Source organism: Cucurbita maxima, unplaced genomic scaffold (genome assembly GCF_002738345.1).
Source record: "Cucurbita maxima cultivar Rimu unplaced genomic scaffold, Cmax_1.0 Cma_Scf00014, whole genome shotgun sequence".
In the NCBI taxonomy this organism is placed as follows: domain Eukaryota; kingdom Viridiplantae; phylum Streptophyta; class Magnoliopsida; order Cucurbitales; family Cucurbitaceae; genus Cucurbita; species Cucurbita maxima.
This window is the reverse complement of record NW_019272030.1, coordinates 4,889,008-4,905,451: the sequence shown is the minus strand read 5'-3', so window position 1 is coordinate 4,905,451 and position 16,444 is coordinate 4,889,008. Positions and strand designations below refer to the sequence as shown.

General features: G+C 39.3%; 5 protein-coding genes across 8 annotated transcripts; 3 read left to right on the top strand and 2 right to left on the bottom strand.

Moving 5' to 3' along the window:
• Positions 1 to 323: 323 nt before the first annotated feature.
• On the top strand, positions 324 to 6,429 carry LOC111489207 (UPF0400 protein C337.03-like). Of its 2 annotated transcripts, XM_023137317.1 has the most exons (9): positions 324 to 854; positions 1,907 to 2,031; positions 2,721 to 2,968; positions 3,651 to 3,770; positions 3,859 to 4,015; positions 4,177 to 4,316; positions 4,402 to 4,437; positions 5,303 to 6,056; positions 6,169 to 6,429. In XM_023137317.1, the coding sequence occupies exons 2-9, from the start codon at positions 1,956 to 1,958 to the stop codon at positions 6,186 to 6,188; spliced, it is 1,551 nt and encodes a 516-aa protein (XP_022993085.1). In that variant the 5' UTR covers positions 324 to 854; positions 1,907 to 1,955; the 3' UTR covers positions 6,189 to 6,429. The 2 variants fall into 2 exon arrangements, with proteins under 2 accessions (XP_022993085.1, XP_022993084.1); XM_023137316.1 differs by having other exon boundaries at positions 5,303 to 6,429.
• Positions 6,430 to 7,127: 698 nt separating this feature from the next.
• Positions 7,128 to 7,631, top strand: LOC111489416 (probable metal-nicotianamine transporter YSL5). The gene is made up of 3 exons (XM_023137604.1): positions 7,128 to 7,292; positions 7,338 to 7,497; positions 7,549 to 7,631. Exons 1-3 carry the CDS (start codon positions 7,128 to 7,130, stop codon positions 7,629 to 7,631), a joined length of 408 nt encoding a protein of 135 aa, XP_022993372.1.
• Positions 7,632 to 8,017: 386 nt separating this feature from the next.
• Positions 8,018 to 8,500, bottom strand: LOC111489415 (zinc finger protein 6-like). Its single transcript, XM_023137603.1, has one exon. The coding sequence runs from the start codon at positions 8,498 to 8,500 to the stop codon at positions 8,018 to 8,020; it is 483 nt and encodes a 160-aa protein (XP_022993371.1).
• Positions 8,501 to 9,813: 1,313 nt separating this feature from the next.
• On the top strand, positions 9,814 to 14,298 carry LOC111489335 (chloroplastic group IIA intron splicing facilitator CRS1, chloroplastic). 3 transcript variants are annotated; one of them, XM_023137502.1, is made up of 9 exons: positions 9,814 to 10,629; positions 10,848 to 11,328; positions 11,864 to 11,994; positions 12,375 to 12,725; positions 12,824 to 12,980; positions 13,085 to 13,377; positions 13,627 to 13,686; positions 13,776 to 13,846; positions 13,938 to 14,298. In XM_023137502.1, the coding sequence occupies exons 1-8, from the start codon at positions 9,871 to 9,873 to the stop codon at positions 13,800 to 13,802; spliced, it is 2,259 nt and encodes a 752-aa protein (XP_022993270.1). In that variant the 5' UTR covers positions 9,814 to 9,870; the 3' UTR covers positions 13,803 to 13,846; positions 13,938 to 14,298. The 3 variants fall into 3 exon arrangements, with proteins under 3 accessions (XP_022993270.1, XP_022993269.1, XP_022993271.1); XM_023137501.1 differs by having other exon boundaries at positions 13,776 to 13,851; XM_023137503.1 differs by having other exon boundaries at positions 9,814 to 10,634; positions 10,904 to 11,328; positions 13,776 to 13,851.
• A 965-nt stretch (positions 14,299 to 15,263) lies between these two features.
• Positions 15,264 to 15,746, bottom strand: LOC111489414. Its single transcript, XM_023137602.1, has one exon. It carries the CDS (start codon positions 15,744 to 15,746, stop codon positions 15,264 to 15,266), a length of 483 nt encoding a protein of 160 aa, XP_022993370.1.
• Positions 15,747 to 16,444: the final 698 nt, after the last annotated feature.

The following is a 16,444-nucleotide window of genomic DNA, read 5'->3' as shown; positions in this document are numbered from 1 at the left end:
AGAGAGAGAGAGAGAGAGAGAGAGAGAGAGAGAGAGAGAGAGAGAGAGAGAGAGAGAGAGAGAGAGAGAGAGAGAGAGAGAGAGAGAGAGAGAGAGAGAGAGAGAGAGAGAGAGAGAGAGAGAGAGAGAGAGAGAGAGAGAGAGAGAGAGAGAGAGAGAGAGAGAGAGAGAGAGAGAGAGAGAGAGAGAGAGAGAGAGAGAGAGAGAGAGAGAGAGAGAGAGAGAGAGAGAGAGAGAGAGAGAGAGAGAGAGAGAGAGAGAGAGAGAGAGAGAGAGAGAGAGAGAGAGAGAGAGAGAGAGAGAGAGAGAGAGAGAGAGAGAGAGAGAGAGAGAGAGAGAGAGAGAGAGAGAGAGAGAGAGAGGAAAGGAGGCGCGAGAGCAGACCTGGCGCGCCCAAGCAGCGGCGCCAAAGCCAGACCTGATTCACAATCTCAGAGCCGAAATCAGTTCCACTGCCACTTCCAGTTCCCACGCCCATGCGGCCCAAAGTCCAGAGACGTGGTGTGGAGCCAAAATAGTTGTAATTCTTCGCGTCCCTAAACCACACCGCTATTCTAAACCCATCTTATCTGGCCAGGCCGCCCCCTGCTTCCAAAATCCCCGCTTCCCCTACGGGCTTTCGTCTTCGTCCCCTTCTTGGGTCATCTCATTCTTCTTCATACGCTCCGTTTTCCCGTGCCTCAACTCCCTTTCTTCCCCCTTTTCCCTCTATTCGCCCTTTGCCCTCTGTTTTCGAAAACCCTTTTACCGACTTCCTCTAATTCCCTTCCTCTCTTCCATGGAGAAAGGCCTCCAATGGCCTAATTTCATCCCCTTATAGTTGCTTTCTCTCTAACCCACATTCCCTTTTCCAGGTACCTTCTGTTTCTTCTTCTACCTTATGTAATTATAGTTCTATGGGGGATGTAATTATCTCGTGATCCTTCTTACTTTCTTGCTTTCGAGTATTTTGCAGCTATTTTTCTTGCTTTGAAGCATCTACTTTGGATTGCTTTGTTTTATTTTGTATCTTTTTGTTTTTGTTTCCCCCCTTTGATGAGTCGAAGAGCAGTTTCGAAAAGTAGATCTTGACTTGCGGCTACATTATTAGTATTTTGATGTCTGAATTTTCTGTTCTGTGTAGTAGGAGAGGAGATATTTATTTGATTTATTCTTAGAACTGGGTGGAACTAGTTCAACTGCAGTGGTTTTAAATCTAACATTCTAGAATTTAGACATCTTTGGTCAGTAGCATGTTTAAATTTTGAGGAAAACTTAGTTTTTACACTTCATTATGAAGCGAGTCATTGAAATTGATTCTAAACTTTCACAAGATATTCTCCTGAAAGCCGAAGTTTAGAAACATACCCAAATAGCTCTAACCTTCCCTCCACTTTCTTCTGCATTCTCTTTTGCAGTTAATGCGCTGGTTCTTTTTAGAAAAAGGTGTAAAGAATCCACAAATTTATCTTACTTAAATTAATGAAAGTTGCACCAAATAGCTCCAATCATTCCGTCCCCTCTCTTCTACATCTCCTCTCGGAATACGCCGTTCTGTATCGGAAAAGCTGTCTCTAAGCATTATTGGGATATTGTTACAAAGAATCCATTAATTTATCTTTCTGCATTTTTAACAACTAAAAACTATAAGTTGCACCAAAAATCTCCTGAGTCGTGCCCTCCTAATTTTAAATTCACCAAGTTTAGTATTGCATATCAGTCAATATCACATTTGAGGTGACGTTTTATGTTTATGTATTATGTCAAGATCACGCATCTACTCTATTTGTTTTGTAAGAGAGAGATTTTTGTTGAGAGGGGAAAAAGAACAAGCAACTGCTACTACAAAATACTGAAGCTAAGAGAACTTGCATATATTGTATACTTCATTTATTCCCTTTGATTTGAACATTTTCTCCTTGCACAGATTGGCCTTCATATTCTACGTTATTTGTGCAAAAAAGTTATCCAAATCAATGGGTGGTACGTTCAATCCACAAATTTTGGTAGACAAGCTAGCCAGGCTCAACAACTCACAGGCGAGCATTGAGAGTATCCTCTTTGAAATTTATTATTATTCTCTTCTTTTGGCTAAATTACTTATTTTTTTTGTTTTATCCCTTATATAATGGATATGTATTGCTTAATTCTCTTGTTTTGTTGACGAAAATTCTGTATTAAGTTCTTAGATATTATATTTGGGCATGGCAGGTGTTTTGCTCCCATTGTTTCTCTGGCACTATTATTGTGGTAAAGTTGGCGTAGCAATGGACTTGTTCAATGTTGTTGTGTGTAACCCAGTGTATCTGTAATGAATTACTTGTCATTGTTACACATTTGGAATTAGCTTCCATTAGTGTTTTAGTTTGGCTACCTATATTTAATCTTATGTTTTGGGAGAAATTCTACTTCTCTTCATTTTTGGTTTCTCTGTCTATCTGTCTTGGTGATGTTCCTCTGCATTTGTTTTTACAAGATGGGTTTTGGATGTACGTTCTCAGTTTATCTGAGTACCATCTTCTTTTCTATGACTGTGTGTTATGGTATAGTACTGTGAATCTGTGTTACTGCCACACTGGTTCCCAATAGTCTATTTCTGGTATGCTTCCTTGAATCATATAAGGTTATTGGTACTAGCCACTAGATGAGGCACTATAAGTGCATTCGAGAGTGCCTGATTCCTTGGTGTGTCTTATTACTTGACTATTTGGTTTATTAGTTCCATCCTTAACGCAATCAAGCTTTATCCCACTGGTGTATATTTCACATGAACAAAGCCAAGCAAGTTGTAGAAACATGGGATAAGCAGTTTCATTGTTCTGCACGTGAGCAGAGGTTGGCCTATCTATATCTAGCAAATGACATTTTGCAGAACAGTAGGCGAAAAGGTTCAGAGTTTGTTGGTGAATTTTGGAAAGTCCTTCCAGATGCACTTCGTGATGTAATTGAGCACGGTGATGATTTTGGTAGAAATGCTGCCCTAAGACTGGTACAGTAATCCTTTGTAAATTTTTTTTTACTCATGCATAATTTTTCTCGAACCTCTATCTTGTATGTTTCCTCCCTCCGTGTGTAGAAAGATGCGTGCTCATCTAATGTTAACACCGTTTCTTAGATCCTTAAACTCAAAATTTAAGGGCTTTCCATTCTTATTTTCTGCCTCTAGACAAAGCCCTGCTAAATTCTTGTGGTGCAAAAATCTTTTGTATAATGGCATTTCTAAGGGAAAATGAATGTTATTTTCTGCATTAAAAAAGAATAGATGTTTTGTCTTCATGAAGTTAATGCATTCCATAAAACCTCTATGAGTTGGAAACATACCCTGGATAAACATCTTACAAGTTTTCTCGATGCGAATTCTGTTGTGGGGTCAAGGTGGGTTGATTGCCACATAATGTATCTCTATGCTAAGCTCAATATCATATGTGCTTACAGAAGTCGAGACTTAGAAAGTGTTATAACATAAGGAAGTACAATGGATTGTTTAAGAACAAGAAAATATTAGTGCAAATAGTCAATCAGAGAATAAGTTAGCTGTAAACGAAGATCAATTCTTCATAATTTTCCATGTCATTGTTGATATGTTGAAGTGGAAGAGAATTTTGATTGTTTTTGGCTCGACTCTGTTATCATATTTGTTTTATTTATACCCATTTTAATTTTACTCACAGATTGGCATTTGGGAAGAGAGAAAAGTTTTTGGATCTCGAGGACAGAGTCTTAAAGAAGAGATAATGGGAAAGAGTTCGGAAACTGGTAACCGAAATGGGAAGCATTTCAGCAGTAAACTGGTAAAATATTGCTAATTCATCGTGTTCGAATAATGTTCATTTATAGTCTGGCCATTTAATCACCTATTCTCATTATTGTTTTCAACAGAAACAATCTGGCAGCATATCATTGGATAAAATAGTTTCTGGCTACCAAGTTGTTTATAGAAGTGAGGTTGATGAAGATGCAGTATTGAGCAAATGCAGGAATTCTATTAGCTATCTTGAGAAACTGGACAAAGAAATTGGCGCTGATGTCAATTCAGGTACTTGTAGCTTCTACATCTCCTATCCAGTGTGTCCATGTCCTACATTTATGGAAATGGTCGTGTTGCCATGCCTGTTGTCTGTGCTTCTCAGCTTGTTTTGTTTCACCTAAACTTTAAGATTGCTTGCGTTTTGTTGTTCTTTTTCTTTAACTACACAGGGCAATACCGTGGATCATCAGCTGCAGAGGATCTGCGGGGACATCATAACATTTTGAGGGATTGCATCGAACAATTAACAACAATTGAAACTTCAAGGGCAAGTCTTGTGTCTCATCTGAGAGAGGCTCTTCAAGAACAGGTATTTTGGCCTCCCTCTGGAAAAAAGTTAATGACATGGTTAGTAGAAGAAAATCTTATTATTTAAATAAATTTTTTATTTTCAGGAATTCAAATTGGAGCAAGTTCGAAATCAACTTCAGGTTTGCATTTCTGTTTCGCAGTGTCTTGGATTATGGGGTCATTGATTCTTCTGTATTTTTCTAATTACCTGCTCGAGATTGACCTTGTATGAAAAAAACTCCTTTTGTTTTGTGGGTTTCGTTCCATTTTTCGCATGAAAGTAACCTTTCTAGTCTCAAGTTTAGCCATTCTTTTCCATGTTATAGTTCATACCTAACCAAACCTTGATAATGCTAGGGAGTTTCATCCCTCCCATGGCATAAAATTTTCGTTTTTGTGTCGTTTGAACCATATTGAATTTGTGAGTTGATATAAAGCAAGTTGATGTCCTGTGTATCTACCTTCCCGAGATTGCCTGGATTTATTAATAAAACCTCCATTTTATTTCCTTCGAGTTGATGGGGACTATGTTGATTAATTCATTCCCTGTTTAGTGGATCAGGGAACAGCCGTTTAAGTTTTACAGAAAGCTTAATGCATAGTTTGAAGAAGAAACATGAAAAAGAAAAGCCAAGGTCCTCCCCTCTTTGAAAAAACAGTGCATCAAGTTTTTTAATATTATCCTTCCAAGGGCTGGTTTCTATACTTTTGGCCTAGTGGAAATCCTTTTGTAATTCCATTTTGAGCTCTGGGATACTCTCCATCCCTTCTTTGTATGCTCATATTATCAATGAAATAATACTGCATCAAGGTTTAAGCTGCAAAATGGGAAAAGAAGATTTGAGAAAAATGCATGGGTCAACTTCTTAGGGGGGCGTTAAACGAAGCCCTCGAGTATCCTTTCTATTCTAGCATGGCTTTCCATTTTTCTTATTTGGTTGGTTGGTTGGTCACCATCCTTGTACCGCTTCGTGATCGCTTCTTACATGTATGGTCTTTTGACAGGTTTCTCATTCCCAGTCGGAACAAACTCAGAATCTGTGCAGGCAGTTTTTAAATGGTGAAAATGTGGAAGCTATGACTAAGGAGGAGGCCTCAAAAGATGCTCAGACCTCGATAGCACCACACACCCTTGTACCAAGGGAGAGAGATCAATCAGCGCCCGTAATGTATGCACCCTCATTACCTTTTCCTGCAAAACCTGGACCTATTGAGGAAGATCCCCGCAAGTCTGCTGCTGCTGCAGTGGCAGCTAAGCTAACTGCATCGACATCCTCGGTTCAGATGCTCTCTTACGTCCTATCTTCTCTGGCATCCGAGGGTGTAATTGGAAATCCAAATAAAGAGTTATCTGGTGATTATGCATCTGAGAAGAGGCTGAAACTTGAAAATGACCAACCGCCTTACACATTGCCTCCCAATCCTCAGCGACCACCTGGCCTTCCCTTCCCACACCCGGAGTCTCTCCAGCATAACGCCTCGTCCACCAGTCAACAATACACTCCTTCTGACCTGCCACCTCCTCCGTTGTCATCTCCACCGCCAGTGCCTCCATTACCTCCTGTTGGGCAGCTCCCTTTGCCCCAGTTCACACAGAGTGCTGCTGGGTCAGTAAGTAGCATACCTTACAGTTACGGTATGACACAATCACTGGCACCATTAGCGAGGCCTGGGTACCCGAATTTAGGTGCCCCAGTGACCGGGATGTCTCCTTGTACAATACCAACAAATTCTTACCAGAGCTTCCAGGCTTCAGATGGTAATTTCTATAATCCGTCTTCATCCATGCCGATGGCACCCATTTCTAGGCAATAGAGCTTTTAGATGTAATAGTAGAAATACTTGATCCGTTGTGCTAACAAATCTTTCAGGAAGTGGTGCATCCCAGTAAGGCCCTACCAGGAAACCTTGCATCACTTAACTAAATGGATTTTGCACATACTAATAGTTTGTAATTTATCTTCACTTTTCAATGTATTGCTTGTAGTGTTGGACTTTATTTTGCGTAATTGAATGTAGCATGATAGTTATGTTGACTTCATACATTTGTGCACATAGCAAGCCTTTGTAATTTAACTTCATTTATTAATGTAATGCTTGGAGGCTGGAACACAACTTCATCTGCTTGAATCAAGTCTCTGATTGTTTATCTTGCTTTCTGTTTCGATTTGTTTACCTAACAACTAGGCTGTCGCTTACATTGTTTGATATGATCATAGATAGGCTTTTGACACGAGTTCATCGATAAGTTTGGTGCTATCTTGGGTGTCCGCCCACTTCGGTTGAGGCTTGAGCTACGAGCATCTTGAATCAATGATCCAGTCATCCTTGTAGGCGATATTCTCTTCTATCATGCTATGACTGCTTGCTTATCTTCTTCTAATTCCATTCTTCCTCCATCACCTAGCATGTCACCGGATAGAAAAAAAATCTTTAAAAGTCAGACTAAATTGGTATTTTTTATTTTTTATAAAAAAAAAAAATAAAAAAAAACTCAATTACAAAAGTAGCGTAAAAATTTATGCGGCTTGTGAGGCTATTTTAGTGAACAAAATAAAATTTTGGTTGACGTTGATAAATAGAATAAATAAATAAATGGGCTTTAAAATATATCTTTGGTTAATTCATTTTCAAGTGCTTTCAGTCTCGTTACCTCTTTTTTAAATTCTTTCTCACTCCAATTCTCTTGAACCGCAATTTACAATTCTCCAATATTCCATATTCATTTCCACACTATCGCTGGTTTTGCGTCCGTGTTCGTATTGAAACTCAAGATCAACGATCCTGACCATCCTTTTCGGTGAGGAGGAGAAGCACAAGAGAGCGGGCCATGGAGGAGGAGAAGCACGACGAGTTGGATCCGAACCAGAAGAGCAAGAGAGAGAAAGAAGATCAAGGATTAATAATGGCGGAGGAATCTATGTCGGTGGAGTGGATTTTTCAAGCGCAAGAGGTGCCGTCGTGGCAGAAGCATCAGACGGCGAGAGCGTTTGTGGTGAGCTTTGGAATGAGCGTGTTGTTCACTTAAATCGTGATGAAGCTCTACTTGACCACCGGTATTACTCCTTCGCTCAATATCTCCGCCGATCTTCTCGGTTTCTTCTTCGTGAAGACATGGACCAGACTTCTGGAGAAATCTGGTTTACTGAAGCAGCCTTTCACTCGCCAGGAGAACACCGTGATTGGCGTCGCCTTCAGCGGTACGCACCTCTTTGATTTTACTTGCAATTTTCTTTTTCCCACTTGGTTAGGGCTTCGATTGGGAAGCTTGAACACAACTGCTCTGCGACTACGAATTTTCATGCCTCAAAACCTAAACATCCTAATTAATTAATCAATTTTCTTTACGTTGATGATTTGCATCAATTTCAAACATCTTTTCAGAAAAATGTAGAAGAAAATGAAAAACTATCAAAATCTTATTTCAAAACATTGTTATGTTAACTAAAAAACGGACTACAATGGTTGAATTCTCTCCCAATAGTTAAACTATTTTCAAATTAAAACAAAATGAATATAAAATCGGACGGTTCAAAATAGAGTTTAAACTAAAAGGTCTGGCGGGGATTGTATGAGTAAGGGTACAGCCTTTGTTTTCCCTTTAAATTATCTTTATATGTAAAATTTGTCTAAAATAAGTAGACAAAATTCCAGTTTCTTTTTTCAGAATAAAAAAAATTACAACCTTGTGGGCCGGGCCTTAAGTGGGAAAAGCCCAAGTCAAGGCTTACTAGGCCCAAGACTAAGTTGTAAATCCAGGCCCAAACCCCTACCGGGAACAGCTTCATCTCCTACACCTCCGACCGCCCCAGTAATAACTCCAGCCTGCCGCCAAACATCTTGCGACAGCGGCGGCCGTGACATAGCGTGAAGCCCCGCCGCCTGCAGTGGAGTACTCGGTGGCTGCGGCACAAAGGACGACGAGAGCCAGTTCCGTACGTGCAGAGGCGTGAAGTAATTAAGATGACAAGATTTTATTTGAGCCCTCTTCAAAAGCCGCCTTTCTTCTCTGTGGGCGTTTTGATGGCCACCCAAAGCTTGCGAATTGGAAAATCCTCTGCAACAATATTGGCACTCGAACTTCGGGGCATGGGGATATCGAGATTCCGGCAACTCCGCCGGCGGCGGCTCTGTAAAGTTGGAAACTGAGTTGTGGTGTTCTGAGATGTTGAAACCAAAGAGCTTGAGCTGAGAGTTCGCCATGTTAGAGAGAGAGAGAGAGAGAGAGAGAGGAGAGATGGATAGATAGAATGGTTGGATTAGAAGTTTAGACGAAAGAGAATTAGTAGAGGAGAAAAAACTTGAGAAGACCCAAATTTTCAACTTAACTTGCAAATGAAGAGATGCATGTTTGCTTGCCAAAATGGACAGTTTTTAGGAAATTTGTTTGATATATTTTAATCTCAAGTCGACTTTAGTCGTACAAGTATTGGTTTAAAACAAAGAATAGTTTCAAATTCTTGACCTACAAAAATTTGTAAGTTTTTGGAGAAAATGACACTTCTAAATTATGCACTAATTGTCCACTAAACATTATATTTTTAAACAACAAAATATGTTTGTCTAAACACCACCAATCTGGAAGAGGTCAATTTTTTTCCCTATTCTTTTCGGATTAGGATTAGGATCAAGAAAAAAAAGACAGAAGCAAGTTCTTTTTCACTTCGGACCCACCAGGTATATTCGTCTTTTCACTTGCCAAGAACAATTCAATGCTAACAAAAACCACCCACTTTGGAAGGGGGTTTTTCTTTGAAGTCGAAATATTTGGAGGTTATTTTTTAAAATTACCCTTCATTCCATATGCAACGTTTACTATACTTTTTTTTTTTTTTTTTTGGAATTAGAGGCAAGTCACTCGAGCCAATAAATTTATTTTGTCGGAAAAATAAACATTAAAATTCTTGTATCTTAAACTTTTTTGAGGTTATAAAATCAGAATTAAAAAAATTAGGTATAATTTAGTCTAAACTAACCATTACAATATGTCAAACAAGGTTTGTTTTTGGTTGATTGAGGTTGTGGGTTTTGATTAGTTTAATACATAAAATCTACCACAAATCCTAACAACTCCATTTGATTTCATCATACTTTATATTTTTCGTTGGTCTTTGGTACCAAAATAACACATATTTTATCATCTAGAATATGATGTAAAACGCGTCGATGATCTCGAGAAGTTTTTACACTGTTTAATAACTGACTTTGATACCATTTATAACCGTTTAAGCCTACCGCTAGTAAATATTGTTCAGCTTGGTCTGATACGTATTATCATTAGTCCCCTTAAAATTTTAAAACGCATTTATTAGAAGAAATGTTTCTTTTCACTCTCCCCTTCAAATTTGTTGAAATATAATTTTTTTTAATTAAGCTTATAATTTATTTATTTGTATTTTTTTATATCCTTAAAAAAAAAAAAAAAATCTCAAGATCTACGTGGCGGTGGCGCCATCTGACCGGATGACCCGCTATCTTCCTCCGTATAAAAGAGACCACAGCTACAGTCCTCGACTGATTTACTCAATCCGATTCTGTAATGGAAAAGCGCCATTGATACACCACACGAAACTATGCTTGCCACGACTTGCTTCTCTCCAGCTCTGCCTAGGATTCTCTTTCCCCCATCCTTTCTATCAGACTCCACTCCCTTACACCTCTCCTCCCACAAGCCTCGCGCCCCAATTCCCGCCACTTCTACAGGATCACAATCATCTCTTCTGTCGGAGCCCTCTTCCGACTCCAATGCCGCCATTAACCACCGTACAGCGCCATGGACGGAGTCTCCTCTCTATCTTCAACCCCTAGAAGAAGAAGGCGTGGATCTCGCAAAGCCCGAAAGAAGTAATGGGTCGGACGGTCATGGGGGCAAAAAACGCTATAGGGCGTTAGCCGACAGAAGAAATGTTAAAACTGGGAAATACGCAATGCGACGAATTGCTAAAAGCATTGAAAAACTACAGAAAAATGGCGATTCGGGAGAAACCGGAATGAAATTGGAGGAGGTTGAATTTGGAGATTTTTATTTGGAGGGTTTTGATGAGTCTAGAACTCGCGGGAGAATGCCATGGGAGAAGGACGATGGGATTGTTTTGAGGAGACCTAAGAAGAAAACAGTGACTTCAGCCGAGTTGAGTCTTGATAAAGTGTTGCTTGAAAGGTTGAGGGGTGAGGCTTCAAAAATGGAGAACTGGGTGAAGGTCAATAAAATTGGGGTTACTCAAGACGTTGTGAATAAGATACACTTCACATGGGAGACAAATGAGCTTGCCATGCTGAAATTTGATGTCCCCTTGAGCCGCAATATGGATAGAGCACGGGAAATTGTTGAGGTGAGGTTGGTTTTGCTTAATTTTCTCTTTTGTTTCGAGTATTTTGTTATTTGAAGTAGGAATGCCTTTGCAATTTACCTGTGAGAAGTGTTTCCTTAAGAAAGACTTTGTTAGGAAAATCACCACTTTATGTTGCCATCCATTTTTGGACTTTCAGTTTATAATCATACATATTATGCTTAGAATGTGTTTATATGGTTACGGTTCCTCTTGTACAGATGAAAACTGGTGGTATGGTTGTCTGGAGTAAGAAAAACGCCCTTGTTGTTTACAGGGGCTGCAATTATCCATTGGGTTTGAAACTTAGGACAAAAATGCAAGTAGATAGCCCTTACTGTTCCAGAACACCGTTCCTGGAAACAGACACTGATTTTTCACTCGGCGAACATGATGAAGGTGGTTCGAATCGAAGTATAAACAACAATGATGGTGAATGGGGAGAAGCTTCTACTTCTTTCTTGAGTGGATCACTCTACGAGAGGGAAACTGACAGACTATTAGATGATTTGGGGCCTCGCTTCATTGACTGGTGGATGCACAAACCTCTGCCGGTTGATGCTGACATGCTTCCAGAGGTGGTTCCTGGATATATGCCTCCCTATAGGCGCTGTCCACCCTTTACTAACCCAAAGCTTACAGATGCTGAACTACTATATCTGAGGAAGCTTGCACATCCCTTACCTACTCATTTTGTTCTTGGTATAATTTTTTGTTTTTTCTTCTTTGAATACAAATTTCTTGCGCTCTTCAGTTGCAATATTAACTGAGATAGGATGAAGGTAAAAATCAGGGTCGAGGGTTTTGAATAGTTGTCTTTTTTCTGCTTCAAATTTTATGGGAAGTCGCAGAAAAACCGAAACAATTTAAGCAAAGGTCGTGAGCAACACAATGGCATGTCCACCTTAATCTGTTTTTTTTTCCTTTCCTGAATTGGTTGGTCCAGCACAACACAACTTCATAACAGTGAAGAAACGGTTCGACATGATTTTTGAAGAATGGTTAATGATCATTAGCGCTGAGCCAAATCTTTAGGGTATAGAGTTTCAACTTCACCCCCAATCGACATGCATTTTCATTAGTGGATAAATAATGCTTTATGCTCTGTTTATGATGTTGTGTGCATGTTCATAGCTACATACAGGCCCTGCTATATCATGGCTGGATTGAATATTCTCTACCTAGTTCATTGGGTATTTATCTGTTCACTAATTTTGTATTTTCCAAATATTTGAAGGCAGAAACAGAAAACTTCAAGGGTTGGCTGCTGCCATTTTAAAGTTGTGGGAGAAAAGTCTGATAGCTAAGATTGCTTTGAAGTGGGGGGTTCCAAATACAAACAATGAGCAGATGGCGTACGAACTTAAGGCAAGTTTTCTAGAAATAGTATTTGTTCTAAAAGTGTATAAAGTATGAGACTTCGAGCCTGAAATAATTGAAAGTTTTCTAGTATATGTTAAAGACATAGTCCTTCAATGAACGTCGATTTCAGAAAAATCGTTGTCTGTTTCTTTTATCTGTCAAATATCTTCAAATTGCTTGAAAGTTTCCAGTAAGATTTTATAGTTTCTCTCTCTTTTGATATGTATCTAAAGTGTGGATGTTTGGACCAAATTTCTGTACGGACTGGAGACATCTGGTTGTTTCCCTAGATTATGCTTATGATGTTTAGTGTCCCCTGCTATGATTAAGTGTTTTTTGCATGCACGAGTCGATGTGATTGCATTTAATAACCATTACTGGTTTAGAGTCTCACTGGAGGAACATTGCTGCTGCGCAACAAGTTTTTCATTATCCTTTACCGAGGCAAGGATTTCCTACCTGTTGGACTTGCCAGTTCAATAATTCAAAGAGAAACGGAGCTCCAAAGATGGCAACTTCATGAGGAAAATTCACGGCTGAAAGCCAGGGAACTTTTTTGTTTTGACACTGGGAACTTGGAAGAGAGAGCCAAGGCTGGAACTTTATCAGATTTTAAGGATATCACTATGGAGTATGAAGATTTGACAACTGGAAGTACAGAATCAAAACTTCAAGCAGATGCTGAAAAGGGAAAAATAATTAGGGAGCTGAAGAAGCAAGAGCGAAGGCTTAGCATTGTATGGTTAACTTTTGACGTGCTATTATCTGATTTGATCATCCTTGTTAAGCTGTTATCATGTCCTCCTGATGTTTTTCTCTTATGGGGATTTTGCAGCTTGACTTTAAGGTAGAGAAGTCAACAAAGGAGTTGACAAAGTTGAATGCATCATGCAGACATGTCGAGCCTGATGCAGACCAGGAACTGATTACAAATGAGGAGAGGATATGTTTTAGGAAGATGGGATTGAAGATGCATAGCTGCTTAACACTCGGTTCCTCACCGCCTTTGGAATTTTATTGAAAACATACAAATTTGATCGAATTTACATTGACGAAAACAAACATAAGATTCCCTTCTGTTTTTTGGTGAATTTAGGTAGGCGTGGTATCTTTGATGGTGTTATTGAAGGTTTGCATCAACACTGGAAACACAGAGAGGTGGTAAAGGTGATTAGCATGCAGAGAGCTTTTAATCAGGTTCTTTCTACTGCGAAATCGCTTGAAGCAGAAAGTGGTGGGATTTTAATATCCGTGGACAAACTAAAAGAAGGTTATGCCATAATTATTTTCCGTGGTAAGAACTATAAACGACCTCTACGTTCGGTGTCCAAGAATCTCTTGACTAAAGGAAAAGCATTACGTAGATCCTTGGAGATTCAGAGAATTGGAGTATGTGAAGCCTTCTCTTTTGCACTTTTCTTCCCTGTTCTGTTAATTTAAATGTGAGATTCCTCGACGGTTGGAAAGGGAAACAAAGCATTCTTTATAAGGGTGTGGAAACCTCTCCTTAGTAGATGCATTTTAAAACCAAGGGAAAGTCCAAAGAGGACGATATCTGCTAACGTGCGCTTGTGCATACTCCAATTTTGTGTCAATATGGCGGCTTTGATTCTGCTAATTTTCCTGTTTTCTCTGCAGTCCCTGAAATTCTTTGCTAATCAGAAACGGAAAAAAGTTTCTGAATTACAACTCGAACTGGTGAGCAGCGAGTGTTCGTTATATTGGAAATGCCTTAAAAGATTAAAATTTCTAATGTTCTGAAGTTCTAATAAAGTTTTGTTTTGCAGGAGAAAGTGCATGATAGTGGGGAGTAAATTAAGCAGACTTTAATGCACACCTCTCTTCTACGTTGAAATGGGTCTGGTAAAGTGATCTAAATGACTATCCGCGTGTGTCTCCACAAGCTACTAATGTTTTTTTACATCTTTTTATTTTTATTGGTTCGTTAGGTCTATGAAGAACACATCAGATCTCCATGTGGATAAAGTTTGATAGGCAGAGACCCCACATTCAGTAATGGATGCTTCAAAGCTGTGAAGACAACAACGCAGCTAAGATGGAGAGGAATAAATCCTTTACAAGTTGTAGAGCATAAGGGGATCTGTCTACTTCGGTTCTGGAATGGATACTGTAAGTGAAAAGATAAAGACACAAATGATTCTTTTATTTCTATAGAATATGGACATAAATCAGTGACCTCTAAATCAGCCAAGATGGAGAGTCTGCAAAACATTGAAAGCACATGCTTTCATGTTCTGGCAGGCTTTAGTGGCAACTTTTGATGAAGTTACATATCAGATTATTTGTGTGAGATCCTATATCACTTGAGACGGGGAGACGGAAACGAAACATTCCTTACAAGGATGTGAAAATTTCTCCCTAGTAGACATGTAATGGGGAAGCCTAGAAGAGAAAACGCAAAAATCTTGAGGGAAAACTTTGAAAAGAAAGCCCAAAGAGGATAATATCTTGATGAGTACTAATTATGTTGTGTAACTCTGAAATGCGTTTTAAAACCATGAGACTGACGACAATACGTAACAGCCATGTCTCTATTAAAAACTAAATCAAATAGGATTATAGCCTTAATAATAATTAATATGATCTCGTGCTCCACATTCTTCCACATCATGATTTGCATTTCCTAAAATCGTGCTACTATAAAGTACATATACATAATGACCCATGTGACTTCTTTTTTATTTATTTTATTTTTATTTTAATTATACAATTAGTTTTATATCAACGCACCTCTCCTCCAGATTCAAACGACCAACACATATATTAAAGTCGAAAACTAAATACCAACAATAATAATTACACACATTTTTTTACCTCACTCCCAAAGTAAGCTTTTCCATTAATTCATCATTACCATCTTTAATTAATGTTTAACGCTAAACGTTTTCTTTTGTTTTATAATCGTTGAAACGTGCTTTTTCCGTTAACGGATTGGTGAGTTATCAACGTCGCGAGGCCATTACGTCCTTACGCAACTACGGCGCACGTTATCAAAATACGGCGCCAATAGTTAATTACCTTTTTAACTTTTAATTCTAATTCACCGCTATCGTATTCGTATAGTAATTTATGTGTAATTTCCTTTTTCTTTAATTTATTTGCATTGATTTCTTCGTTCTCCTCCCCACTGCTAGACCACTCGTCCGAATTTATTGGGAAAAAAAAGAATGTTATGAAAATCAAAAAAGAAAAAAGAATTTAAGGCAAAAGTTATGGAGTTTCTTCGTACAGAATTTACCAGAGAGGAGCATCCTCTATTCGGGAATGGTGACGAGCACCGGCCGCCAAGCTCGTCGGAGAAATCTGTAACGAAATGTCGCCGATATCGGCCTTAGAGAGCGGCGCGTGATGGAGGGCGTACCGATTCCAGCGGCGCTGGTGTTGGCCGTCGTTAACAATGCTTCCTGTTCTTCGATTCTCCTGTCGGAAACCTTATCCTCGAGTGGCGGCGACGAGACGAACAAATCCTTGAGTTTCCGCCTGGCTCGGACCTCCTTATCGTTTTTCTCCGGAATCATATTGTCGTCGTCGTCATCGTCGTCGTCGACATCTTGAGGATCGGCGGAGTTATCTTGGTAGGGAAATCGGCGGCGATCGGTGCGATTGAGGAGCATTCTTAGGGTTTTGCGTCGGCGACGGCGGAGGTGAAAGACGGGGCTAGCAGTGGGGCTTTGAGTAGGGCAACCGGCGACGGCACATTGGGAGGCTAAGAGCTTGAATTTATGCAAGGTAGCCATGGGAGATTGAGGTTGAGATTTGAGAGATTCGTCGATTAATTTCTCCTCAGCGAGACGGAAAATTGGAATCAAAATTTGGAGATTGTGAGAGAGAGATCTGAGATTCTGAATTAGGGATGAGAAGAAGTGGGAAGTGGGAAGTGGGAAGTGGGATGTGGGATGTGAAATGGATCCTTTTACTCTTTGGCGTTACAGAGAGACGACGGCGGCAGCGAATAAAAACATTTATTTTTTATTATTTATTATCTTCTTTGGAGGGTTATACCTAGGCATTGCTTACACGTGTCGACTCCTGGGAACTTGCATTCAGATCCTTCCAAAGTTTGTATTTACGTTTCTACCACAACCCCCATCTCCATCACCAACACTGTACAAATATAATTTTAATTTCATTTTCCTCCTATAACTTTTAAATTTTCTTTGAATGTACAATTGATTTATTAGTTAGAAATAATTTTCTGTTATTATTCCCAATACTTTTTAAAATACAATAATAAATGCGATGCGAGAATGGAAAGAACCAATGTCCACACCTCAAATGGAAAGATAGAAATGGGGCATTAAAGGCAAGAAAGAATTGAAATTGGCATGGACGTGAGTGGTGAGCGGGGATATTGATGGAGTAAATGATGGGCTAAAAATCCACACAGAGAGACTTTCAACCATCCAAATCAACGCAAAAAAAAAAAAAAAAAAAA

Bases quoted from the DNA above. Each gene is read 5' to 3' on its own strand.
- LOC111489207 (XM_023137316.1), top strand. From the start codon at position 1,956: ATGGGTGGTACGTTCAATCCACAAATTTTGGTAGACAAGCTAGCCAGG. The intron at 2,969-3,650 runs GTACAGTAATCC...TTTTACTCACAG, and splicing joins GAAATGCTGCCCTAAGACTG to ATTGGCATTTGGGAAGAGAG. The intron at 4,438-5,302 runs GTTTGCATTTCT...GTCTTTTGACAG, and splicing joins AAGTTCGAAATCAACTTCAG to GTTTCTCATTCCCAGTCGGA.
- LOC111489416 (XM_023137604.1), top strand. From the start codon at position 7,128: ATGGAGGAGGAGAAGCACGACGAGTTGGATCCGAACCAGAAGAGCAAG. The intron at 7,293-7,337 runs GTGAGCTTTGGA...ATCGTGATGAAG, and splicing joins AGACGGCGAGAGCGTTTGTG to CTCTACTTGACCACCGGTAT. The intron at 7,498-7,548 runs GTACGCACCTCT...CCACTTGGTTAG, and splicing joins GATTGGCGTCGCCTTCAGCG to GGCTTCGATTGGGAAGCTTG.
- LOC111489415 (XM_023137603.1), bottom strand. From the start codon at position 8,500: ATGGCGAACTCTCAGCTCAAGCTCTTTGGTTTCAACATCTCAGAACAC.
- LOC111489335 (XM_023137502.1), top strand. From the start codon at position 9,871: ATGCTTGCCACGACTTGCTTCTCTCCAGCTCTGCCTAGGATTCTCTTT. The intron at 10,630-10,847 runs GTGAGGTTGGTT...CCTCTTGTACAG, and splicing joins GAGCACGGGAAATTGTTGAG to ATGAAAACTGGTGGTATGGT. The intron at 13,378-13,626 runs GTATGTGAAGCC...TTTTCTCTGCAG, and splicing joins TGGAGATTCAGAGAATTGGA to TCCCTGAAATTCTTTGCTAA.
- LOC111489414 (XM_023137602.1), bottom strand. From the start codon at position 15,746: ATGGCTACCTTGCATAAATTCAAGCTCTTAGCCTCCCAATGTGCCGTC.